Here is a 27986-nt window from a genome sequence, read left to right as displayed (position 1 = left end):
TCTTTTCTTTTTTTTTAAAAATCACCTACCTTTCAGAGAGATATTTAACTTAAAATTTCTCAGTCATGGTAAAATTGGCATGTTGGATTAGATAGGTCTTTATAATGAAGGGATGTTCTTTTCATTGTAGAATGCTTAACAGAATTCCTGGCCTCAGTAGAAGGAGGCCAGTAGTATCTTACCATTGTGATGAATCATTCATAAAGTAGTTCTCAACCAGGGGCAACTTTTTTCCTAAAGGGACATTTAATAATGTCTCAAACATTCTTAGTTGTCACAACTGTTCATACATTAGAGTTCTAGATCTTATTTATCTGTAGAACTGGATATTTGCACTGCTAGAATCTCCCCCATTCCTCTGACATCCAGCCCTTAATTACCACTGTTGTCTTCCCTGCTTTTATAAAGTTGACTTTTAGATTTCACAATATTTGCCTTTTGGTGTCTGCCTTGTTTCCTGCAACATAGTATCCTCCATGTTCTCATATGTTGCTGAATAATAGTAAAATATGTATCCCAGGACTGGCTTGGGGGCTCTGTCCTCTGCAAAGACCCAGGCTAATTCCAACTAACTGTTCTGTCGCCTGTAAATTTCATATTCTCATTGTCTTGGATGATTCCAGAATGCTATCCATCATACCTGATCCAGGGAGCAGATTGAAGCCAAAGGAAGATGGTGTAATGTATAAGTCCAGGCTATTAAAGAAATTTCTGGAAGCTTCCACATGATATTTCTGCTTATATTTTATTAGCCAGAATCATTGATATTTATTAGGCAATTGGACACTCTTAGGCCAAGTTGTGTTACTAAGGAGGAAAGAATGGTAAAGAGCTGTTTGTACTACTGCACCACAGATATAATGTATTTTCTATACAAGCATTGGAAAAATATGAGCTTTCCTAGACTGGGCATTTGCCAGGGCCTGAGAGATTTCAAGCACATGCTCACAAAAACTTGTTCTTTTAAACTACCATTTGCAGAACATCTCTTATTTATTGAACACTACTGTTTTATTAATCATTAAAATAGCCATGAAAGTTAAATACCATTTCTATTTTGTGATCAAAGAAAGTAAAGTCATTTGCCCAGGATCTCAAAGCCAGTGAGTGAATAGAGCTGGGATTTGAACTCAGCTCTGCCTGATTTCAAATTTAAAGAAGAATGGCCTGCTAGCCAGACAGAAAACAGCAATGACACATGGCCCCACCCTTGTGTGGTTCCCACCAAGTGTAGAGGTTATGATCTATTGTGAGTTGTGGCTCTCATCAGAAGTACCATTGTCTATTGTTAAGATACTAATAGATTGTCAGAGCAACAAATAGTAGTAAAATTAGAGTTGCCTTTGCTTATCACTGTTACATTTCATTTTTTACCAATCCACTCTTCATTAGATTTTTGTATGTATGTGCCAGTTCAGGCCTGGGCACTGTCCTTTCACTCTTTTGACCATGGCTAACAATCTACCACTTGAGCCACAGCTCCTCTTCTGTCTTTTTGCTGGTTAATTAGAGATAAGAAGTCTCAAGGAGGGGGAGGGGATGGGAAGGGATGGGAAGGAGAAACCAAGGAGATGGCAACAATGCTTGATAAGAAATGTACTCATTACCTTGCCCATGTAATTGTAACCTCTCTGTATGGTATTTTCACAATTAAAAAAAAAATCTCAAGGAGTTTCCTTCTTGGACTGGCTTAAAGCTGCCATCTTCAGATCTCAGCTTCCTGAGTGGCTAGGACTCCAGAAGATCTCAGCCTCTTGAGGAGCAATGATTACAGCACCTGGCCTTTATTGGGCTTTTCAGTTCTATATTTCTTTTTTCCATTCTTTGTTTTTATGTTGTGTTTGTTTTCATTTTTTAATAGAGGATCTCCCTATTAAGATTAGAACTGTATAGTACAAGCTGGCCCTGCATTTAGTCATCTTCTTCCTTATACTTTCTTAGTGCTGAAATTATAACCATGTGCCACCATGCTGTTCACATTTATTTCTCACCCCTCATTTAGGTAGTAAAATGGAAATTATGAAACTATATAGTACAGGTGAAACTTGAACTAAAAACTTTAGAAAAATAAAAAAGAAATGTACTCATTACCTGACTTACATAACTGTAAGCCCTCAGTTACATCATTTCTACAATAACAATAAAACATATTTTTTTTGTTTGGGTTTTTATTTTGGGTCCGGTCGTGGGCCTGAACTCTGAGTCTGGGCACTGCCCCTCAGCTCTTCAGCTCAAGGCTAGTGCTCTACCACTTGAGCCACAGCACCACTTCTGTATTGTTTTTTTGCTTATGGGTGCTGAGTAATCGAACCCAGGGCCTCAAGCACGCAAGGCAAGCGCTTTACCACTGAGCCAACTTCCCAGCAACATATTTTTTTTTTAAAGACAAAGGATATTGGGCATCAGTAGCTCAAACCTATAATTCTAGCTACTCAGGAACCTGAGATCTGAGGATCATGGTTTAAAGCCAGCTTGGGCAAGAAAATCTATGAGAATCTACTATCCAATTAACCACCAAAAAGCCAGAAATGGAGCTGTGGCTCAAGTAGTAGGCACTAGCCTTGAACCAAATAGCTCATGGACAGTGCCCAGGTCCTGAGTTCAAGTCTCAGGACCAGCACACAAAAAAAGAAGGGTGTTTGACATGTGTGCATAACTATAATCCCAGCATTAGGGTAGCAGAAGTAGGGAGAATCTTTAGAGTTTGGGACTATGCTACATAGCAAGACCATGTCTCGAACCAACCAAGCAACTAACTAACCAAAAGTTATGAAAGAGTAATGGTTATTTAACTTGAAGATAAAAAGGAAAACACTGAGATTAAGGTGGTATTTCTGTTTTACTAAAATGAAGCAAGAGGCAAGAGGGCATGGATATAATAAATGGGTTAATTTAAGAGATCATAAGATGGAGCAGGTTATTGGAGGACTTTGCTAGATATTTCTCTTTAGAAAGTGAGTTTTTAACCTCTGAATGGTGCATTTATACGTGAAGACATTAAATAGTAAAATTCTAAAAATTACATAGCTTTGTGGAGGACTTAAATTATTTGAATTATTTAGTGTTTTGAATAGTGGAAACATATTGTGAATCCTGAGTAATAAAATAAAATTAAGTTGTAAAAGAAGAAATTGAGTGTACCTCAAAACAAACTAATGGATCATGTCAGAAGTCTGAGCGTGAACCACCCAGGAAAAATCAGTGTGGGGGACAAGGAGATAGAAAAACATTAAGTATAAAAGAACTCTGACAAGTTTTATGAAAGGGATAATAATAATATGTAATATAATAATAATAAATAATATAAGTTTACTTTTAGAAAACTGCAATAAGATGTGAGTCTGCTTATGAAAAACATCTTAAAAGATCTTTTCTTTTACCAAGAAATGGAAGGACATGGACTTCAATGTGTACTTCCTCCTGTTGGTGGGTGAGAGGCAGCAGAGGGCACAGGAGTGGGAGGCAAACATATCAGATGACACATCTAAGTCCATTTAGAAGGAAAGACAGTTCAAGATTTGTGTGAAATCTAGTACCTTTTGCACACTACAAGACAGAAAACACAGCCTCTCATTTCTCCAGTCCAAACTTAAAATACTTCTCATTTGTGTTCTTGACACTCCCTGAGTAACACCATTGAACATATCTCATGAAAAGATAGCTTGGAACCTTTTTATTCTCAATAGTACACAAAGACAGGAAGTAAAATAAAGATGCATTTTATTTAACCACGATAGTGATGAAGTGAAATTAAAACATTTAATGACAGCTAATGTTGACAAGGATGTGGGAAATAGACAATCTCACGTTTACTCATAGGTGAATAAATTACTACCTTTGTGTAACACTAATTTCTACTGTGAAAGTGTACATTCCGGTTTATCCATTATTACTGATACTTTAAAGAAATCATCCTGATCTATGGAGAGATTTTCCTTCCACACCCAGGACTATTTCTTGCAGTTTTATTGTAAATGCAGAAAAGCTAGAAATAACCAGAATGCTTCTGTGAGCAATAAAAGTTTGGTTAAAAGGAATGATAAATTTATACAGTGAATTTACATATATTGTTATTTACTCTGCATTAGCATATTTAAATATAATTTCTACTGCTATACTATAAATTAATTAGTTAAAGGAATTCTAAGGCTGTGTATCATAAACTCAGTCTTATAAAGTAGATTTTCACGTAGAAAAAAAAGAAAGATGACATTGTACCCAATTTTAATAACAGTGGTTAAGTTTGGAATAGTGTACTTTGTATATTTTCTTATTTTCTTAAGTGAACATATGCTACTTAAAAGGAAGGATTGAGGAAATAAAGATTGGCTCGGCCTGAGAAAATAAAGTCTGCTCATCCATTTATCAGGCTGGAATAACAGATGCTGGAGCCAGCTATAAAGTTTTCAGGAAACACTGTCTCCCACTCTCCCAATACACACCATGGCTATAAAATGCCATATAATCCCCTTTGAGCTTCCCTAATCACCAAGACACTTAGTTCTTTAAAAGGTTAGACCATCTAACACTAATTCTTTGGAATTGTGTCAGTCACAATGACACATTCTAGTCTTTCTTGGGGAGACTGAGTCAGTTTGACACATTGGGAAGCAGCTTTGATATATAGCCCCAATGCAAAGCTGCAGATGAGCAGTGTGTGGGCTTAATGGCTCATAGTCCTCAAACCCAAGTTGCACAGCCTTACGATCCAGCCTTTTGTAGAGCTTTTGCATAGCCCTGCTTTGAGTCTATCAGAATGCTGCTTTGTGGCTGATATGTTGGTGCATCCATATAATCCTAGTTTCTTGGGAGCTGAAAACCAGGAATGTCCTGTCTCAAGGACAACCCAGGATTTAAAAAAAAAGTTAGTGAGACATAAGCCAGGTTCGTGAAGGTTCATCCTCTGTCCGTAGGAAGCATAGGTAAGAGGATTGCCATCTAAGGCCAGCCTCAGGTGAAAACTCAAGACTTATCTGAAAAGCTGTAAAAGAGGTCTGAAGGCATGGCTTCAGTGCTTGCTTAGCAAGTACTAGGCTCTGAGTTCATACTTCAGTACTGTCCCCACCAAAACCACTGATCATTTTGCATTCTATACAAACTTCACTATTCCCTACACCCCAGAGTAACTTTATCTTTTCCTTTATGTGAGGGACCCTATAGTTCTGGTGTGTAGCCTCTGGCCCATTGCAGAGGCCATAAACCTGGTTTGTCAGATTGCAGGGATCCTGGTAGGTTTAGGTCTCAGGAAAAAGTATGACTACTTTAAAAACAATTGTTTTACAAACACATATGTACCACCTCCCTAAAGAGTCAAAAACAGTAGTAAAGAACAATAATATTAACATTTATTAAGCTTTTACTGTGAATGTAAGTACTGGGTAGATATTTTTAAAGTATTATCTAAAGTATTATTTAAAGCATTATCTAAAATATTATCAACCCTGTGAAGCAAAATACTGCTATTACTGTGTTTGCAGATGAGAACTGTTGAAATTTAGAAAACTTTAGTCATTTTCCTATGTTGACACAGTGTATGTTAGGGATAGGGTTTGAAAATAGGCTCATCTGAATGAGAATGAAGTACTGTGACTGGGTTCTTGGATTAGTACCATAGATATGAGAAACAGCATTGGCTTAGCTGATTGTAAACATCCTGGCTTGAAGTTGTTTTAATTAAAACAGTCTCTGAGAACATGCATTTAAAGTTTTTAGGTTTTTATCCAGGTGTGGTGGTTCACACTAGTAATCCCAGCCACTGGAAAGGCAGAGATTGGGAGGATATTTACAAGTATGTCTTCATGATTCCCCTAACATATTCAGCACTAGTAAGGCGATATTTTTTATAAGAAGAAAGCTCTGTGAATGCTGAGTACTTCTGAATATCTTCCTGGAGTTCTCAGCTTTTAGATGTTATGTATGGTTTTGTTACGAAAAATTAAAATAAAAAAGCCATCCATTTTTTTGGGGGGGATGGAGAGCTGGTTGTGGGGTTTGAACTCTGGGGCTAGGCACTCTCCCTGAGCTCTGCAGCTCAAAGCTAGCGGTCTACCAGTTGAGCCACAGCACCACTTCTGGTTTTCTCGTGGGTAGTTGGAGATAAGAGTCTGATGGACTTTCTTGCCCGGGTAAGCCATCCATTTTTGACTTTTCTAAACATGCCAAGTGAAAGTTATTTCAACAAGATTTAACAATCATCTTCAAGTTCCAGTGGTGCAAAGCACTACTAAGAAGGTGTGGTGTATGTAAAGATGAATTGATTCTGGGTCCTTAGATTCCATTCCCTGCCTTTGAGATTATGCTATAAATAATCAGACATAGGAGACTCATGTGGATATAAATAGCTAGGCTTTAAGCAGGATGTTAGGGCCCAGAGTGGAGTGTGAGGAACTCAGAAGTGGATAGAGCAAATATTTTGTTATGAGAGAGAAGATCTGAAGAAAGTTTCAGAGAGGGATGGCCATAAATTGAGTGTTTAAGAGTTAATGGGATTTTAACAGATGTGAAGGCAGTAACGAGAGCAAAAGAAGGAGGGAGTCAGCCAAGTTCTGGAGTGTATTTTTTGTTTTGTTTTTAATGCAGATGCTAGGGCTTGAACTTGGAGCTTTGAGCTCTCATTCAACATCTTCTTCCATGACTGGATCTCTACCACTTTAGCCATACTTCCAGTTCCAGATTTTTACTGGTTAATTGAAGATAAGGGTCTTTGAGGACTTGTCTGTTCAGGTTGGTCTGAACCTCAAAGCCTTCTCATTAGCTCAAATTATAGGTGTGACACAACAGCTCTAGAAGCAGAGTAGCCAGAAGTGATACAGGGCAGTAAGTCTGGAAGCATTATCTGCTACTAGCCATGATTATATTTGAAAAACTTTTGACAAGATTAAGTATTGACCTATATTAAATTTTAGAATAGGAAATTAGTTAATAGCATGAGCCGTAAGCTGAACAACTTTAGTCGTAATTCTGGCTTTAGTACTTAAAAGCAATAGAACATCACATGGATTTCTTAATCCACCTGAATTCCAGTTTTCTCCTCTGCAGTATGGAGATAATTATAGCACCAATTATGAGGATTAAATGAGATCACGTAAATTAAAACATCTAAAAGCAACATGACACCTAATGAAATTTATAAATGTTAGCTGGAATTATGTTATATTTTTATGGATTTGCTGAAAAAAAGTTAACTCTTTATTCAGGTAGTGTATATTTTTAAAAATTCTGTTGATGACTCATTTACTCCAAAAAGATGAGTCACGAAGAATATCAAAAGAACAAACTGTTCAGAATATTGTGTGTACCTGTTAGGTATTAGAGATGTTAACTCTCATTAATTTAGTTCACTAATATTTATTGAATATTTACCATATGTTAGTTCCCAGCTTGTACTGGAACAGAAAACAAGGCACAAAAGATCTCTTTAAGAGGTTTATCTTTTAGATGGAGAGGAAAAGACAAACATGCCTATATTTTTATTATAGACTAAACCACAATTTTTATCTGGTACAAAAATGTGTCACCATTTTTTAGGCCACATTAGGCTCTGAAATGACTCAACACATTTTAACAATTTTTGTGGAAATGTGGCTCTTTTAAACAGCAAGGTAAAATAGCAAATGAATCAGCACTCTTACAGAGCAGAAATAATTTAAAATTTCAATGAAGACAGATTGTAATGTGAATTACAAGTACTGGAGAAGACTGGAGGGAAGAAGTAAGTACATGTAGAATCTTCACCTTCCTGAAGGAAGCAGAACGAAAGCAACAACCTAGAGATCAATTTTGAGAAGGCATTAGAGAAACTGATGTGGTTGAAGTCCATGCAGAACCTCTAGGGAAAAAACAAGGGAGCCAGAGTCAATTTGCATGTAGAAAGGATTGGCAGGCTGGAATATAGAGTTACTCCTTTGAAGATGGTGTGAAAATGGTCTTGAAGGAAGGTGATATGATCAGTGCTCAAGCAAGTTGCCATGATAGACAGTAACATGACACCAGAGAGACTTTAGTCAATTCAGTGACTTACATGTGAGGTTGCCCAAAACAGATGGGTACCAGAAGGGAGACTAAAAAGAAGGTTATTTAAAGATGGAAAATCCTCCTCTCTCTGCTCTTCTCTCTAGCTCTTCTCAAGCTCTTTTCTCTCTTTCCCAGCTCTCTCTTTCCTAGGCCTTTCCCAGCCACGTGGAGTCTCTCTCTGCTCTCTCTCTCTTCTCTCTCTCTGCTCTCTCTCTCTACTCTTTTCTAGCTCTCTCTGCTCTCTGCTCTCTCCTCTCTCTCTGCTCTCTCTCTGTTCTTTTCTAGCTCTTTTCTCGCTCTTTCCTCTCTTTCCCAGCTCTTGCTCTTTCCCAGGCCTTTCCCAGCCACGTGGAGTGCCAACCTTGCCTGGTCCCAGCAGGTCTACTGAATAAACCAACCCTTTACCTGAATTAAAAAAAAAAAAGATGGAAAATCCATGAATGAATAAATAGGACTTTGAGATTGATGTTTACTAATAGAATAGATGGCTAAAATAAGATTTTGAGAAAAAAGGTGATATCTGTATAGAAATGGAGAGGTCAGGAAAGCGTTCAGGCAGGAAAGAAAGTAGTTCCAGTAGCTAAGATATGTACATCAAAGGAGAGACAGAGATGGAGAGGGAGAAGGAGAGGAGTTTGGGAAAAGTTAAAATAATGATTCACAATTCTGCCATTTTAACACAACTGACCCTCCTTCATATCCACTTTGCCTTGTAGTCCTAGTTTTTATACACACATATGCCATTTTGCATTTTAAAAATGTTTTGTACACATTGATTTTCATATAATTATAAGGCTGAGTACTTTACCTTTAATTTGCTCTTTCCCCAGAGCTTCCTGAAAGCAGGGACCATATTGATGTTGTTTATGCTTTTGTGTTGAAAATAGGAAAATACTAACATATGTCCACTGAAAGCACTTCTGACCCCTATATTATTTTCATACTTTTCTTTATAAAAATTGCTACCACAGATACGTATATGATATTTTTGGTTGTTTTGCTTCTGTTACATTGTTTCCTTATGATGAATTCTCAAAGTTAAAATTTTCAAGGTTGGACTTGCTGTGGTTAGACATGGAATCTATTAGCAGAACATCCAGATGCCAATATGAGGTGCTATTAGAAGACATGCTTTGAAGTTTGGTGAAAATTAGTCCCCAAGGTTAAATTAAGGACTTGATTAGAAGATACTGGGCTTTGATAGGTCTAGGTTTGTGTATGTTTCTTATAAGCCATTTCCTTGTCCATTTAGTAACTGGCAGGAAAATTCATACAGTGAACTGTTTTTGTGCTTGCCATTATTTGGAGGAATGAAAGCACCTAAATACCTCCTGTTTTGTGACTGCACCATCTTTAGTCTGCAGTCTCTCTCTCTCATATTTCCTGAAGGATGAAAGTAAATATTGTACCTTTGTCCCATGTATCTTTGTTTCATAGAAGACAAAAAGCAAAGGGTAAGGACAGAAGGTTACAAGTGCTTCTTTAATGGCATCTGCTGCCCTGGTATTTCTTATTTTAGTTCCTCTGCTAGAAGTGTATCAGATGGCCATCAGTCAACACTAAGGAGAAGGGTAGCATTTTTGGTTGGACGTATTGTTTTCCCTGATAGAACTGTCATTCCTTTAAGGTAGGAAGGAGGATGTTGGATGTTGGACAGGCACATGGTGTCTGCCACAATCTTCAGGTGACAGACCAACAAAGCTCCTTATAGCCAGCTCTTGGGTTGGTGTGAGGAAGACATTGATATTTATGTTGCACATATGAAGAACAAAAGATGCAGAGGAGTCTACAAATAGCTCTGACTTTGATGAATTTGTTTCTCTCCTTTGGATTTCAGTTGAAAAGCAAAAAGGACATATGATATTTTGTTCTTTAAAAGCCAGCAAATGTAGCATTGAATTCTAGAATATTTCAAAAGTGTACATTCACAGTAAGGGTTAATGATAAATGACTTCATTGCTGGCAGCCTTTAGTTATTGAAATTAAGGGCTAAGAAACACTCAGGGCAGATCACTTTTGTTAAGGAAATACCTAATAACCATTGTCTGCCCCTTAGGAACTGTCTTTATAAAACCCAGCTGCGTATGCTTAACAGAGCCACAGTTCCAGGATATATTAAATATTTAAAATGTAAAATTTTGTTTATTTTTCCTGACTCAGGTCTTTTAGTCATCTATGCATACACTTGGTGATTTAATTTAATAGTTATCAGCTCTCACTGCAAATTAGAATTGAGAGAGTTTTGCTGGAGTCTCAATGCAGACATTCTAACTTTTTTTTTTTTTTTTTTTTTTTTGGGTCCGGTCGTGGGGCCTGGGCACTGTCCCTCAGCTTTTCAGCTCAAGGCTAGCACTCTACCACTTGAGCCACAATGCCACTTCCAGCTTTTTTCTTTTTGCTTATGTGGTGCTGAGGAATCGAACCCAGGGCCTCATGTATGCAAGGCAAGCACTCTACCACTGAGCCACCTTCCCAGCCCCAGACATTCTAACTTTTGGGTTGGCCTGGTCTTATAAGTGAGAAGTAATGAAGGAGTACATTGAAGCAAGGGTAGTAGGGCTAGAGGAGAGGGGATAACTTTGAAAACTATTTAGGAAGCATTTTCTAGTTGAACTGTCTGCACACATGGAAATGTTCTTATTCTTACTGTCTAGTGTGGTCCAGAAATCACATATGATTATTGAGCACTGTGACTATTGGCTAGTGTGACTACAGAACTACAAGTTTGTTTTTTGTTTTTTTGATTTTTGTTTTTGAGATAGGATCTCATTATTGTCTTTGTACTTAAGGCAGGCCTAAATGTTGGGATTACAGGTTCGCACTACTGCACCTGGCAGTGTGCATAATTTTGATGAGATGAGGCAGGACTCACAGCTCCTATGTTATATTTGCTTAGTATAAATGCAGTGTAACGATGTCTCTGAAAATAGTTTTTTCTTACTATTTAATCTCTCTCTCTTTCTAACACCAGGTATCAGATTGTAGTAGAAATAATTCAAGCGACTACAATTAGCAGCTTTCCCCAACTGAAGAGACACAAGGGTAAGAACCAGTTTATTCTGTTATATATTTGAAAGGTTCTGGGTCTATCCATTGTCTCTGTCTCCTATCAGATCTTTGGCAAATAATGAACATTCTTCTGACCTACATTTCAATATCACAGTAGTTAAATAAGCTAGACTTGAGTGCCTCACATTTGTAATCCTAGCTACTCAGGAGGCTAAAATCTGAGGATTGCATTTTGAAGCCAGCCAGGGAGGAAAGTTCATGAGATTCTTATCTCCATTTAACCAAAACTGCAGCTGGAGTGATAGATTGCTAGCCTTGAGCAAAAAAGTTCAGGAATGGCATCCAGGCTCTTGGGAGCAAGTCTCAGGAGCACCGCAGGCGTGTATGCGTGTGTGTACACACGTGTGTGTGTGCACACGCACACACATACACATCCTAATATTAAAAAAGTAAATGATATTTTATTCTATCAAGAATCTTGGTTTGCATTTTTTAAATTCTCTTACAACTTTTTTATGTGTAAGTCATTGATTTTATAAGGTTGGAGAGCTTGGCTGTGTAGTATTTCTCTTTTGATTTTAAATGAAACATGACTACATACTTTTCCTTACACTGAAATTGAAACTTGATATTTGTTCATCTTTTAGTCTTAAAGCATTATATTGATAAACAACCCCAGCAAGTTGTTTAATATTCACTTCATCTTCCCCATGAAATATTGTTAATAGCTTTTCTTTATTTCTACATTTGGGTTCTGGATTTACTTTGTCTCTTGTTTATTTCTTTTCAAATGAAGTGAGACTTTTACTGAGTCAGGATTCTGAGGAAGGGCTAGGCATGAGGATAGCTTTCAGTCCTTGTAGTTGGCCTCATGTTAGCATATGCACCTTTGTATATGTGGAGTTGGAGAACATGCCAAGAAAATCTTGTTTTGCTCTTAAAACTTGTATATGAAACTTTCACAAAAATCTTCATACCCACTCAAGTCCTTGTCAGGGAGCAGAATGCTAAATTATGAGTAGTTGATCCAAAACTTCTTAGATCTGTTCTCTCCCCAAGTTTCTAGTTAGCACAGAAAGACAAAAGAAATGTCTCAAGACTTATAACCATGAGGCACTAACTGAGGTAGGAACTATTAGAAGGGAAGTGGTCAAATGCCATTCAGTGGAAAAATGGATCAAGAAAATGTAACACACAAAGTGGAATTTTGATTCATCTGTCAGGAAAAAATATATTATGTCATCTGTAGGGAAAATGGATGGGCTTGAAGAAAACATTGTTAAGTAAAGTAAGTCAGGCTCAGAGAGACAAAGACCACATGTTTTCTCTCATGTGGAAGTGTCATAAGCATATATGCTCATATATATCAACTAAAGTATGGTGTACCTAGGGGAAGATTGCAATGGTATAACTCCTTTGAATAACTAACTCATACCTTAACAAAATGAATCCCAAGAAGCTAGAATTTGTGGCATCAAGTAGGGTATCAAGGAGAAGAAGGTAGAGAAATGGAGAAAGAAAGGGTGGGCAAATGCAGTCATAATATTCAATGTGTACATCTATCTTTATCTATCTATCTATCTATCTATCTATCTATCTATCTATCTATCTATCTATCTATCTATCTATCTATCTATCTATCTATCTATCATAAAATGGAACTGGGAAATTTGAGAGATTGATCAAGATGTAATATACTCATAAACTGACATGTTGAAATGAAACCTCCCTGTACAACTACTTAATGATAAAAAATAAAATTGAAAATATTTTTAGAAAGGAACTGAAGGTAGAGGGTATGAATTGACACTAATTCTTAATTTCTGCCTACAAGAGAAACTTTTATTGAACACCTGTTTTTTACATGATAATGATACAAAGGTAAACAAAACAGTGTTACTTTAGATGGTGATATGTGCCTCAGAGAAAAACAAAGTATGGGTTTGGGGGATGAATGCAGTGGTAGGAAATGCTAGTTCAGCTAGAGCCCAGGCTGATTTTTGTATTCAAATGGTGTGTTAAGGAAGAACTAACCCCTATCTGACCCTTGGCTAGCATTGAACTGGGGAAAGAAGGCCAAGTATAAATCCCTAGGCCTAAACTTGCAGGCTGTGTGAGGAAGCTTAAGGTCCCAGGAAATCTGATGGGTGACAGGCACCATTCCTCTCCTTATTCTCATTTTTATTGCAAGACAGTTGCTTCAGTTTCAACAGTTTGACAGATACTTTAAGGAGAATACTGGATTTCCTCTCACCACCATTATTTTCCCTATAGGTCTTAGTAAAAGACAGGCTACGTAGGCTTACTGACAAGGCTAAGCAAGGTCTCTGTCTGCTCATTAGCAAATGCGTGGTTCCACTGGCTACTCCTGCCATGGTGTCTGCTTATTTCTTAAATAGGCTTTTCACTGAAATGGAGTGACACTTTAGATTATGAAATTTCAGGCGTTTGATGTGGTAGTCCCATTTGCTCTTTCAAAAAAAAAAGGAACCAGACTTGAGTTGAAAAGCAAGGTAAATAATTTTGAGTTTCTGGTCAGTTTTGAGGTGATTTTCAGGTAAGTACTAATGAGAATTGTTGCCAGTTTCATCTTACCTGCTAAAGCACCCTTAACTCATTTTAAACCTTGATTAATCATTAAGTAAATACATAACCTCTTTCTGGAACCCTCCCATCAAGAGGATTTGGTGAAACTTCTATTTCAATGTGTAAGAACAGTTAAAGGCTGGTCTTTCAGGGTGCATATTGGCTGAGGAATGGAGGCCATCAAGTATTTTAGTAGTGAGGCAGTCCCCCTTTCTTACCTTGATGATCTGGGCTTTAAGAAGATCTGTGGATCCTGGGGAGAGAATGAGAACCTCTGAGGAGTCAGGGAGAGGGAGCTTGTGCATCCTTGCCCTCTCCATGGTCACACAGTTGCCTCTTTATCTTCTCACTGGAAGTGGAGTGTAGCAGATTTGACAGTGTCTGCAGACATTTTTGGTTGTCATATCTGGGAGCAAGGATGCTACTGGCATCTAGTGGTAGAGCCAGGGATGCTACTAAAATTTCTACTACTCTACTACATTAATCTCTGCTACTATACACAGCACAGCACCCCACAGTTCCCCATACAATCTGTTGAAAATGTTGCTCTTGGTAAATCCCTTAGAACATGGTATCATGCTACCAGAGAACAGTCTACTGTCTACAATTTTTATACTTCAAAACCACAGTGGTAGATACTCTTGTACTCTTTCTGGAGTCATCAATCTGTACTGTAAGCTACATTGTACTCTTGTGCCTCATGAAAGAAAGCACCCAACAGTTGCTCTTGGGTGTTTTATTCAAGGCCGTTCATTGCCTCAAGGAAGAACTTACACTGGACAGAAGACTTATAGGAAAATACTTTCTATGATATGTCCACAGAAATTTATTGTAATGTCATTATAGCCAGAAGGATTCACCAAAATGTCTAATTGAAATGTGTTGAGCAGATTAACCCATAGTCTTTTGTTGTAATCTCAGTAGAAACTAGACTGTCTAAGAGAAAGAATATTCTATCACTTGTACGTTCATCCTGGCACAACTTAAAGGAGCCACTGTAGTCCACCACTGTTTGTTATCTTGATTTCTGTTTTAAACTAGATTAAGTGTTGTGTGATTAACCCAGTTTTAACAATGACAGCATTACTACTTAGGACTGTAGAAAAATAGCTCCGAGTCTGGCTTGAGTTGGGTCACAGCATGTTGCCGCACACCCACTGCTTATACTTTTCTTGACATGAATATTTCTTCAATGAATGGGCTTTAAGGCCAAAAGAAACGTATTCATCTTGGTTGCTGGATTTATAGGGATTTTTTTTCATGCCAGAAGCATAGATGCAAGAGTTAGTTCTGTGTTAGCCATTTAATTCTGAACATGATTTTCATTTTCTGAGGCAAAATAAGCAGAATTGTCTGTATAACAAGCAGTGATTACATTTGTTACTGTCAAGCTTTGTGATCAGACAGTGGTATTGTATTACCCTTTAACACAGAGAACTGCATTCACGTGAGAAGGCTACATTCAAGCAAAGTGGGAAAATATTCTCAGCCTTGCAGCTGGGTTTTAGGGGAAGATTTATTCTCTTATTCTTCCATCTCTTTGGAACTTGCTTCTAGTTTTTGTTCTTTAGAACAGCTTTTAAGCTTTCTTGGGAGGAAGAAGAATGTGGTGGTTGATAGATGAATGTCAATTTCCTTCTGGATCTCTTTCTCATTATTAGCATGTTTTAAGTCCAAACTAAAATTAAGTTCCAGGTTTGTTGTCTAAAACAAGTTTTGGCCCTAAAGTTTTAGGTTAGTTTAAATGTTACACACAGTTTTACAGTTTAAAGATACATGTTTTGAAAGCAAACATTTTTTTCTGAAAATTTGGCCTTTCCAGACAAGTGTTTCTCACACACAAAGTATCTTACTTTGCAATAATCTTATTTGGGGCAAACTACAGTTACTTTTTTTCTTTTACAAAGGGACTCCAACATACTAATTTTTTCCTGTTGAGATAAATGCTAAGTTAGTGAGTTCTTTGGCCATTCAAGCATAGGGTAGGTTCAGAAGCCATTATTGAAGTCAAATGAAAAACATTTCAGTGAATATGGGAAAACATTCCATAATTTTTGGCAGCACATTGAATAATATTTTCTATTGACCTGTGACTCTTTGTGGTAAGTACTTTTCTGACAGGTAAACATGTTTTATGATACTGTGTGCAAGTTTTTAACTTGGTGTTTGAGACTCAAAGACCAATTGTTTTCATCCCAGGCAAGTTTTTTAGATTCTAGCATGAAAGGAAATCAAAGACAATGAACAATTAAAAGTATAATGTGAATCTGGGTGCCCCTGGCTCATGCCTGTAATCCTAGCTACTCAGAAGTGTGAGATGAGAGGATTTGAAGCCAGCCTGGGCAGACAAATTGCAAAGACTCTTATTTCCAATTAACCAGAAAAAAAGCCAGAAGTGAGGTATAGATATTTCAAGTGGTAGAGTTCCAGCTGTGAAAGAAGAGGCTTAGTCAGAGCTTAAGGTCTTGAGTTCAAGCCTCAGTACCAGCACACACACAAAAATGTGTAAGATGGGTTATGCAAGTTCCATTAAACTGACATGAGATTCTAACCTAGGCTTTAAGAAAAATACATTCACAAGACTCTGCAAAACTTGGAATAACTCAGAAGTCAAGATATCTTATAAATATGTTAGAAACAATAGCAAGAAAGAAAAAACACTTGTGTCCTTATCTTGGGGTTCATTTTGCCTAACATCATCTTATCTGACCTTATCAGCTTGTCTCAGACATATACTAGCTATTGCAAATAAGGGAAACCATGGGACCTATGTTTCTTTGGGCCTGGCTCTTTGTATGTCCCTCCTCCATGGTATCACCCCTGTTTTCACTGTATTTGATGTTGGTATAATTTGGGGAGGGGAAGGGAAAAAAAACATTGTTTAAATAGGGATACAGGTGGACCCATTGCAACAATGAGATGTACAAAATGCTATGTTGAAAAATGAACTTTACAACTTCGGTAGAGCTGGGGAGTGTAGTCGTGGAGATGGGAGGGCAGGGATGGTAGGGGGAAAACAAAGGAGGAGGCAACAATGCTTGATAAGAAATATACTTATTACCTTGCTCATGTAATTGTAACCCCTCTGTACGGTATTTTCACAATAAAAAACTTGTTAAATAAAATTTTTAAAAAAGATATCATATGTTAGCTGGGCACCAGTGGCTCACACGGTGTAAACCTAGCTACTCAGGAGATTGAGGCCTGAGGATCACAGTTTGAAGCCAGAAAAGTCCCTGTGAGACTCTCATATCTATCAACCATTCAAACCCTGGAAGTGGCACTGTGGCTCAAAGTGCTAGAGCACTATCCTTGAGCAAAAGAGCTCAGGAACAGTGCCCAGGCTCTGAGTTCAAGTCCCATGACTGATTTTAAAAAAAAGCATAGTAAAACAGAACTAGTTACAAGTTGGAGTAAGACTCTGATCTTTGTGAGCTACGTCACCTACAGATATTTATGAATATTAGTAGTCAATATTTTGGGATATTCCTTCACCTCATTATGTGCCAGATCATGGTGATGGATGTTCATTCCCAGCATTGTTCTGATTGGCTGGTGCCACAGTAGATTTACCTATACATAATCAAAGTCTGAGGTCAGGCCTCTTCACTTTTCCAGGGATATGAAGACCCCAAGAAAATGTTCACTTGGTCATTTGTTTTGTAAAACTTTCTCCAAATAAAATACTTTCTGCCTGACAGAAAATGAGTACCCAATAAATACATGGTTATAAAAGAATATACATACCTGCACACCTATACAAAGCCATCAGATAGAGGGACAAAGGGTGAACAAATGCAGCATTGATACTGGACACTATGTTGAAAATGAACTATACAATTTATGAGTGGGGACAGGAGGGAAAAACTGGGAGAGAGTTAGGAAAGGGGTGCCATTTTCCAAAAGGAAATGTGCTCTTGGAGGGGAGGGTAACGGTGGGAGGGAGATGAGAAGGGATGGGAAGGGGAAACAAAGGAGGAGGCAACAATGCTTGATAAGAAATGTACTCATTACCTTGCCCATGTAATAGTAACCCCTCTATACGATATTTTCACAATAAAAACAAAAAAAGAAATGTACTCTTGCCAGGCACCAGTGACTCACACCTGTAATCCTAGCTACTCAGAGTCTGAGATCTGAGGATTGCGGTTCAAAGCCAGTCCAGGCAGGAAAGTCCACGAGACTCTTATCTCCAATAAACCACCAGAAAACCAGAAGTGGCGCAGTGGCTCAAGTGGTAGAACACTTGCCTTGAGCTGAAGAGCTGAGAGACAGTGTTCAGGCTGAGTTCAAGCCCCATGACTAACCAAAAAAAAAAAAAAAAAAAAAAAAGAAATGTACTCTTTACCTAACTGATGTAACTAACCCCTCTATACATCACCTTTATAATAACAATAGTTTTTTTTTTTCCGGTCATGGGGCTTGAGCTAGGGTGCTGTCCCTGCACTCTTCAGCTCAAGGGAAGCACTCTACCGCTTGAGCCACAGTGCCACTTCTGGTTTTCTGGTGGTTTATTGGAGATAAGAATCTCATGGACTTTATTGCCCAGGCTGGCTTTGAACCACAACCCTCAGATCTCAGCCTCCTTAGTAGCTGGGATTACAGGCATGAGCCACCGGCACCCGGCTAAGTATTTAGCTTGACATTCAGATACTTTTTTTTTTTTTGGGTCAGTCTTGGGGCTTGAACTCTGGGCCTGGGTGCTGTCCCTCAGCTCTTCAGCTCAAGGCTAGCATTCTACCACTTGGGCCACAGTGCCATTTCTGGCTTTTTCTGTTTATGTGGTGCTGAGGAATCAAACCCAGGGCCTCATGCATGCCAGGCAAGCACTCTACCACTGAGCCACCTTCCCAGCCCTAAAAGAAAAAAATACATCAAATATGTATATACATGCAAGATAATTTATGTGTATATTAACAGGTTTTTCCCCACTAAATGCATAATGAATTTATGTCATATTCATACATTAAAATCCTATGCAGTGTTCAAAATAGACCAACTAGACCTGTATTTGCTAATAGGGATGAATCTAAAAGTTAGTGTGGAGATCTAACTTTAAAAAGAAATATCTATATTTATATATCTATATTTATATGATGTTACTTATTGTATGAGTTTTATAAAATATTTTCTATTTGAATAATTTGTCAGTGATGTATTTAGAAATTATATTTAGAAGCTATTAGTATTGTATTGAGAATATATATCTATTTATTATGAATTCTATCATTTTGTGTAGAATCCAGTTGTTCAGAATATTCCACATCAGGCACTAATCTAGTTGAGAACTATTGTATTCCCTCTTTTATACTTTGTCCTCTGAATGGGTTCTTTCATCACTCTGATTCAAGGTAAGGAATCTGCTGCAATGAAAGCTGATCTCCTGAGGGCCAGGAATATGAAAAGGTACATTAACCAGCTGACTGTGGCCAAGAAACAGTGTGAAAAGAGAATAAGAATCCTTGGAGGTCCCTCCTATGATCAGCAGGATGATGGGGCCTTTGATGATGGGGAAGGGCCTCAAAGTCAGAAGGTACAGCTTTGTAGTTTCTTATTTTTGCTATAACAAGTTTCCATAAATCCAATATAAGCATATATAGTCATTTAATCTTTTAATGTTTAGCTTAATACACATAGTCCATATCTACAGCCTCACATAGTTTTATAAGTCAAAGAGCTTTGTTACTTTGTGTCCTTGTCTTCTGTGAATTGTAATAGATATGATAGGTGGGAAGTGTGTGTGTATATGTATCTGTCTATCTGTCTATCAGTCTGTCTGGACACTTACCTGCATGTTTTTTCAACTCCCCTTTGTCCTCCTGTGGTCAGAGATGAGCATGTTTATATTTGAAGGTACCCAGTAAAGTCACATTATTTGGGCAGAAATAGTTACCCAGGAAGTAGATGACATCTTAAAGTTATTTTTCTTACTTGATATCCTAATTTTGTCCATTTTGTGGTGAATTTAAGACGAAGACTATATAAAAACTACCTAAGACTACTTAAAGAGGATGAAGCAGAACTATATGAAAGCCTAGATATAGGTTGCTTCACAAATCTGTTTTGGTACAACAAACCTTTGGACTATCCTGAAATCACAGAGCCTGGGAATGTTCTACTTTGGGACTTCTCCTAACTCTGAAGACCAAGTTTGTCTTCCAACAACTAAAGCAAGCTAGGATTAAAAAAAAACAGCCACAGTATTTCTAAGAAGCTTGACTATGCCAGCCAGGACTTTGTGCAAATGCCAGACTCTACTTTTGTGAGATGACAGTTGACCACAAAAAAGCCAATATCAGTATAATTTTACCTGGATATATCCCTCTTAACATTTACCTGTTCTGATTTTTAGTCTCATGGTGTTTTCCTGTTTATCTCTTGGTTTAAGTTAAAGTTCTGTGATTCTCTCCTGTCCGCGTGCTCCAGTGATGAGCTTTTGTCTTTGAACGTTTTCCTGGCGCAGTCTGCACCAAAGCCTCTTCAGCAACACTGGAATGTACCCCAGGATTCTATGCTAGAGTGAAGGAAGTTTTTTTGTTGTTGTTGGTAGAATTATTTCTGACTCATCTTGCCTAGTCCACATTCATATGAACTTCTTAGAGCTTGGTAGAGGCTTCAAAAAATGCTTCATTGCTAGGTTTATATAAAGACAGATATTGCGATCTCTCAAAGTTAGTAAAGTAACTACTTAGTAGTGGTCTGAAACAATTCTGGAAACTAATTATTAGTTGTCTATAGCAATGAATAGCCATCTCCTTGAATGAGCTACTAGAACTTGTTAAAGAATGCTCTTCCCTTTCATCTCATAAAATAGGTCATTATCAGTAATAGAAAAGTTGAATGTACATTGATCACATTCATGTGATTTTAGAAATACTGTTGTACTGGTAATACTTCAGAAAATTTGCTACTGCCATAATATCTCAAAATGTAAATATTTTATTTAAGTGAATTGGAGTCCCATTTATTAAATACCACTTACTACTAATTCAGAATAACAATGTATGCCTTAAGTTCCTTCTAAATTAATTTGAGACTTTTCTTCTAATTGAGTCATAAATCATTGAGAGTCATCTGCTTTCTTACAGTACAACAGTCAGTGTTCAAGATGGTTCCTACTGTGTCTTCATAAAGGTGGCTCTTTTTTATGTGTGAACATTAAATATTAGAGATATAATAGAATTGATTTTTATAACCATACAATAATATTATATTAGGGACAATATTAGGGACAGTTGAATATTAGGGAACAATTGAAATAATGCTTGTAAAAGACTTTTTTAGGGGGCCAGTCCTAGAGCTTCAACTCTGGGTCTGTGCATTATCCCTGGGCTCCTTTTGCTCAAGACTAGCGCTCTACTACTTGTGCCACAGTGCCACTTTGGCTTTTTCTGTGATTAATTGCAGAAAACAGTCTCACAGACTTTCCTGACTTTCCTCTGCAGGCTGGCTTTGAACTGCGATCCTCAGATCTCAGCCTCCTGAGTAGCTAGCATTACAGGCATAAGCCACTAGCGTCTGGCTTAAAAAGACTTTTCTTTTAAATGAGTATGGTGTTACAAAAAGTGAGGAAGGCGGGATGTCGAAACATTTCTCTTCAGTTTTTTAAAAAATATGATTGATAACTTCTGCTTTTCATGTACCATATCCATGCAATAGTGCAAGGATTTTTTCTGTTTTTACCAAGTACTGTGTTTGATATCAGGTAGATGTCAGAATCTGTTGAATAAGTGACTGATTAATATGAAATTGGTATATTTTGAATATGTGCATTTTAATATTCAGTAAACTTTATTCCATTTAAGATTTAAGAAGGTGATAAAAGAGATCTTTCAATTTACTTGAGATACTCTATTACATTGGCTAAGATTGTAAAAGTGTATTTTTTCCTGAATGGAGAGGTTAATTAATTGGAAGTTAAAGAAAACTTATTTAAAATGTGACTTAAAAAACTTACTGTTCAATTTCCTTAATAGATTCTTCAATTTGAAGATATTTTGGGCAGTCCTTTCTATAGAGAACATTTTCGAATATACATGGAAAGGATGGACAAGAGAGCTCTGATTGGTTTTTGGGAGTCTGTGGAACATTTAAAGAGTGCTAACAAGGTAAGGTAAATAGGATTAAAGACTATTAACCACTAGCTTAATGTTAAGCCTAGCTGATGAAAACTTGCATGTTAGAAAGTCAGGAATCTTCTTTTTAATGAAACTGTTAAGGTAAACAAATATTAAAAGCGTACATCTTAAATGTTCATTTAAAATACTCAATTTAACAACAATAACATATCGCAGCCCATTATGGTACTTTATTTTTATAGAAGTTATTTTTATAAGAATAGCTTTACTGTAATACACTACATTTTTATGAAGATGCTCCTGAATAAGTAGCAAGGAAGCAAGTCATTTATAGATGTGCTAAGAGGTTGAATTTTATTTCAGGTAGTTATTTTTAACACACTGTAAAAATGCAGGTATATATCCACATTGCTATTACAATAAGCTTGGCACCTACCTATCAGTCTCCTAGTACTGTCATTTGCTATAATACATACTTTTCCTCTTTGTGTTTTTATTCTTTTTTAAAAATTAATTTATTTATTTTTTATTGTGAAAATACTGTATGGAGGGGTTGCAATTACATGGGCAAGATAATGAGTACATTTCTTATCAAGCATTGTAGCCTCCTTGTGTTTTTATTCTTATCTTTGTTCATAATGTACATTTTTGCATTAGTCTTGTTTTATTTCATGAAATAATTTACTTATTATTAAGTAAAGGAGCTAAAAGCATTTAAAATATATTTTTATTTCCTTTAGATAGTTGTACAAAGGAGTTACCATTCAACAGAGCAGTTTGAATACAGTGTCTCTTGATCAATGTCACCCTTTTAAAATGTTAAAAACATTTATCATTACACATATATGAATATATCTATAGTATCTATTAATGCACATAACCATGTAAAACATAAATGTATGTGATATATCAAGTATATAATTTTGAGACATTTCATTAATTAAGATATTTATTAAATCAAGACTTTGGTTTGTATAACTTGGAAACTCATTTTGCCCTCTTCAAAGTAAAAGGAATATTTTGGACATCCTATTGCTTATTTGCATGAGTGCTGTTAGGACAGAATATAAATTTAAAACATACCACAAACCTGCATTGGTTAAGGAACTAAATCCAGTCTTGTAGTATTTTAAAATCTTAATAGGAATGCCTTTCATTGCTCAGTTACTAGCCACAAATTACATCAATTAACCCAGAGTTGGTGTGGTATTTGCCAAGGTTATTAATTATCAGGCTGGGCCCCAGCTGACTTTGGGGTGCTCATAAAAGGATATCATGAAGAATGATTTAGGGTTTTCCTAAATTACTGAGTACCATAGAAATTGTCAGTGAAGTAAAGCACATTAACAGTACACTGACTAGTCACTCATATTTTCTTTGTTTACTGCTACTGTGAAAGACTTTGTATACCATTCATAGAGAAAATGCAACGATTTTGTTAAATTATTTGTGTATTTATGAAGAAGGCTGATGATGGCTCAGGTATACTGCCTAAGATTAAGCTACCCAATATAGGTGATGACAATATAATTATCCTGAAGTAATGATTTTGAAAGATATTGATCTCCTTAAAATGTACAATAATTATACCAACTTCTGAGAAGGGGAAATTATATTTGTGGAGTGAGCACTTCAATGATTTATACTAGTTAAAAATCAAATAGAGTTTAGTTGATATAATGTATCTATGGAATTGACATTATGGAAAACAGTCCATTGAAGGTAGAGTATTCTCATAATTATTTGTTTTTTTTTCTCTAGCACTTAAAAGAAATTGCTCAATATAAAGTGTTCATTTTAAGGATCTTGCTGTTTCTGAAGCATAAGTCCCACAACTGTACTAGGAGCAGGGTATATCCCAAATAACTCCTTTTCATCTTTAACATGCACACAATATAGTGGAAAGAATTTTTCTGGGAGATGATATTCTTTATCTTTGTCTTTTTTCTCTTTCTGTCTTTTCAGAATGAAATCCCACAATTAGTTGGTGAAATTTACCAGAATTTCTTTGTGGAAAGCAAAGAAATCTCAGTGGAAAAATCCCTTTACAAAGAAATCCAGCAGTGTCTTGTAGGAAATAAGGGGATTGAGGTATTCTATAAAATCCAGGGAGATGTATATGAGATCCTAAAGGAGAGGTACTACCCTTCATTTATTGTCAGTGACCTGTATGAGAAATTGATGATGAAAGAGGAGGAGAAACATGCTTCCCATTTGATTTCCAACAAGGATGAAATGGTGAGTCACACACAATTTGCTGTTCCTCTTTTTTAATTAGATAAACTTTATAATTAGATGAGTGAAATTTGGTGTGCAACAGTCTTTTAACATAGAAGACTAAGTGGAATATAAACAGTAACTTAAATGACCATGTTTCTTGTAGTCTTGAATACTTCTTGTTTTTGTTTTCTTTTGGTCATGGGGCTTGAACTCTGGGCCTGGGCACTGACCCTCAGCTCTTCAGCCCAAGGCTAGTAGTGCTCTACCACTTGAGCTACAGTTCCAGGTCTAATTTTCTGGTGGTTTATTGGAGATAAAAGTCTCATGGACTTTCCTGCCCGGGCTGGCTTTGAACCGTGATCTTCAGATCTTAGCCTCCTTAGTAATTAGGATTACAGGCATGAGCCATTGGTACTCAGCTCGAATACTTCTTTGTCCACCTCTTGTGCTTACTCACTTGCTGCCCCTACTCCATTGAGTCAGAGATCTCTAAGTGTCTTTGATATACCCCTAGTTTGACTCCTAAATGAGGGGGGCAAAAAATCTTTGTGTGAGGTATTTGTGCCTTTCACCAGTTTAGAGAATAAGTAGGCTAGTGTCCTGCTTTTGAATAAGAAAGAAAAAAATGAGGAAAAGATGAATAAAGGATGGTAATGTGGGAAGAATTATAGAAAATGATTGGGAGTTTAAGAAAAACCAGATAAAAGTATAATGTTCCAAAAGAAGCTTACAAAGCCATATCTTCAGTCTAATTTTATTATATACTTGATCATTGTGGATAGCTTCAGGTAACATTTCTTATTTCCTAGCATAGTGATTTTTATAAGCTTTAAGACTGATACATAGAATGATAATAGTGTATCTTGGATTTTTTTCCTGCCCAGTTCACTGTATCTCCAACCCTTGGGAATCAAGTGAATGTTTTTGATGGTATCAGAAGTCAGTTTGAGGTTTCTGAACCATTGTTAAATTCCATGATGCATATAGACTTCCTTTTCTTTTGGTTTTGTTATCTGTTTTGTTTTGTTTTATATATAAAAGCGCTGAACTGATAGGTCCAAACTCACTACTTACTATAGTTTATTTTTTTTAAATTTTTATTTTTTTCAGGTAAGGGGTAGGTTTATTTAGTAGACCTGCTGGGACCAGGCCAGGTTGGCCCTCCACGTGGTGGGGAAAGGCCTGGGAAAGAGAGCTGGAAGATCTGGGAAAGAGAGAGAAAAGAGCTAGAAAAGAGAGGAAAGAGCTAGAAAAGAGAGCAGGTGGGAAAGAGCAAGCTAGGAAAGAGAAGAGAAGGAAAGAGCTGAGAAAGAGCTAGAAAAGAGCAGAGAGAGCTTACTATAGTTTATTTTTGATAGCTCACAGTTTGTTTTAACTGTGTTGTCTTTCTACTGCAAGAAATAAAGTGATTTGGCAAATTTCTAAATAAGGTCATTTAAATCAATAAAAGTGTCAATACCTAATAAATCAATTGCATAAATACTTGAATTGACAGTTCACATGAGAGGAATTAGTAAACAGATGGAAAAATATCCATATTCCTAGGATTCAAAGAAGGTCAGTTTATACAGCTGAACTTTTGGAAGCTATTAGCATTCTGTATTCCAATAATCCCTAGATATGTATCCTAAGAAAATAATTAAAGTGTAGAAAGTGTGGTTTTTGTTGTAGTTTATTTTAGTATATCTGAGCAAACAAGCAAAATCAACCCACAGCAGGAAGACACCCCAAAAATGCAGTATAAGACCATGCATCTATAAATTTTAGAATTTATAGGGTTATAACAGCTTATTACAAAAAAAACACTTTTGTTCCAAAAAAGAGAATATTCTTATGAATGACTACAAGTCATAGGATTTTGTCAAGTGTATGTATTTATACATAAGTAGAATCAAAATACAGAATTGAAATCAGCTTGTTTCTCTAGGACTATCTGTACTTTTTCTTTAAAACAACTTTAATTTGTTATAATTAATAAAAATTACAAGAAAAAATCTAGAAGAAAGGGGGTAGTGAACAAACCAGAAATAGTCCTTAGCAGCAGTTTGTTTCAGTGCCCTGAATGCTGTTGGCTGTTTCTGACACTAATTAATATGCTATTCAGATTTTCCTAAGTTTCATAGTTCTTTGTAAGCCACTTTTAAATGCTAATGTTTTTACTTGTACAATAAAGTGTCTTCAGATGTATAATATACATCTTCAAGAACAACATACATGCTGAAAATACTAGTGGGGTTTTGAAATTTTTATTTTAAAATGATTTGCATTCATTTTTTTGTAGTATTGATAGAAGACCAGAAAAGCTAGCTCTTTGTCAAAGATGAGGCACATAATATTCAGATAGAGTTGCAATGTTAACTTAGGGGCCTTCTCTTTTTCTGTGTGGATTCCCTTGGATGTACCAAATGAGAAATAATGGCATGGAATCCTCCCCCTTTCTTTAGTTTATTATGCATTTCCTTTTTTTACTACAACTCTGAATGCCAGTTACTTTGGTTCCAGATACTTTGATTTTTCTCTTTGACTGAAAAAAAAACCCCACTCTAGCATTCTAGCCCTTTGGAAGAGTGTTTTGTACTGATACAGGATCTTTAAAATAGACAACGATTACTTAATTTTCTGTTATCATAAGATGATGGTATGCAACTTTCCCCAGGTTCCAGGAGGTGAGGCTGGGGAGGATACTGTGGATGAAGGCACCAGTGGAATTAGTGAACAAGCCAGCTTTACTGTAAGCAAACTAAGAGAGCTAAATGAGAAACTCGAATACAAAAAGCAAGCTCTAAGTTCTATTCAGAATGCGCCAAAACCTGACAAGAAGGTAAATATTGTGCTGCCAAGGCTGCCTCTGAATATTTTTATTTGTCTCCTTTGATAAATAATGCTTTTCAGTTTATATTGAGAAGTTCTACTTTCTTTAAAAGGAATTTTTATTTAGTATGTATGTATGTATGTATTTATTTATTTATTTATTTATTTTTTGTCGGTCATGGGGCTTGTACTCTAGGTCTAGGCGCGAGCACTCTACCTCTTGAGCCTCAGTGCTACTTCCGGTTTTCTAGTGGTTTATTGGAGATCAGAGTCTCACAGACTTTTCTGCCCAGGCTGACTTTGAACCGCTATCCTCAGATTTCAGCCTCCTGAGTAGCTAGGATTACAGGCACGAGCCACCTACCGTGCCCGGCTTTAAAAAGAATTTTAACCAAGAGCAGGTTCCATTTTTGTTGTTGTTGTTACGGCTTTGTTTATTGCTTCTGGAATAGTGTTAGAAAAGAATTTGGAAAAACAAATTGTTTAAATAGGGATACAGGTGGACCCATTGCAACCATGAGATGTACAAGTCGTTATGTCGAAAAGGAACTTTACAACTTTGGTGGGGGGGGGGGGCGGGGAAGACTGGGTGGAGGGGGGATGGGAAGAGATGGGAAGGGGAAACAAAGGAGGATGCTACAATGCTTGATAGGAAATGTACTCATTATCTTGCCCATGTAATTGTAACCCCTCTGTACAGTATTTTCACAATAATAAAAAAAAAAAAAGAATTTGGAATTCTTTTGTTTTGGAATTCTTTCTCACCATCAGCTTTGACTATTCTTTTTAACTAGCTTGACTACAGGGCTTATAAGGAAGGGGTAAGGCTGGGGTCTTTTTGTTTGTTTGTTTGTTTGTTTTTGTGATGGTCCTAGGGCTTCAACCCAGGCCTTGGGCTTTTTTGATCAAGGCTAGCTCTCTACCACTTGAGCCACAGCTCCACTGTTGTTTTTCTTTTTTTACCAGAAATGGTGGAGCTTTTTTATTCATTTCACCTGCCACAAACACAAATTAAAGAACTCTGCAGAATTACTCAAACAGCTGTTTTGCTAAAAATTTAACAGATCTCCCTTTTTCTTTTCTTTTTTCTTTTTTTTCTTTGTTTGCTGTACTAGGGTTGTACTTTGGACCTCACGATTGCTAGTTCTACGGCTTGAGGCATTTTTTAAACCAAGCTTTGCATTGCCTATGTACCTCTGAAGTCTAACAAGGAGGTCTCTCTGATCTCTCTGATGTAGGTGGTAATAAAGCTCTGTGCTCTGCCACATG

At 36.8% G+C, this 27986-nt stretch overlaps 1 protein-coding gene across 2 annotated transcripts in view; it reads left to right on the top strand.

The window, feature by feature from the left end:
- The window catches only part of Snx25 (sorting nexin 25), a 92720-nt gene that overhangs the window by 41209 nt on the left and 23525 nt on the right, over window positions 1-27986 (top strand). For both annotated transcript variants that reach the window (XM_070016386.1, XM_070016387.1), the window contains exons 6-10: window positions 10985-11055; window positions 18960-19141; window positions 21585-21716; window positions 23652-23924; window positions 26563-26727. In XM_070016386.1, the coding sequence (XP_069872487.1) occupies window positions 10985-11055; window positions 18960-19141; window positions 21585-21716; window positions 23652-23924; window positions 26563-26727 (823 nt within the window). The remainder of the gene's footprint in view (window positions 1-10984; window positions 11056-18959; window positions 19142-21584; window positions 21717-23651; window positions 23925-26562; window positions 26728-27986) is intronic.

This window comes from Dipodomys merriami, unplaced genomic scaffold (assembly GCF_024711535.1).
Source record: "Dipodomys merriami isolate MVZ:Mamm:240054 unplaced genomic scaffold, mDipMer1.0.p SCAF_12, whole genome shotgun sequence".
NCBI lineage: Eukaryota > Metazoa > Chordata > Mammalia > Rodentia > Heteromyidae > Dipodomys > Dipodomys merriami.
This window is presented reverse-complemented; position numbering and strand designations above follow the sequence as displayed.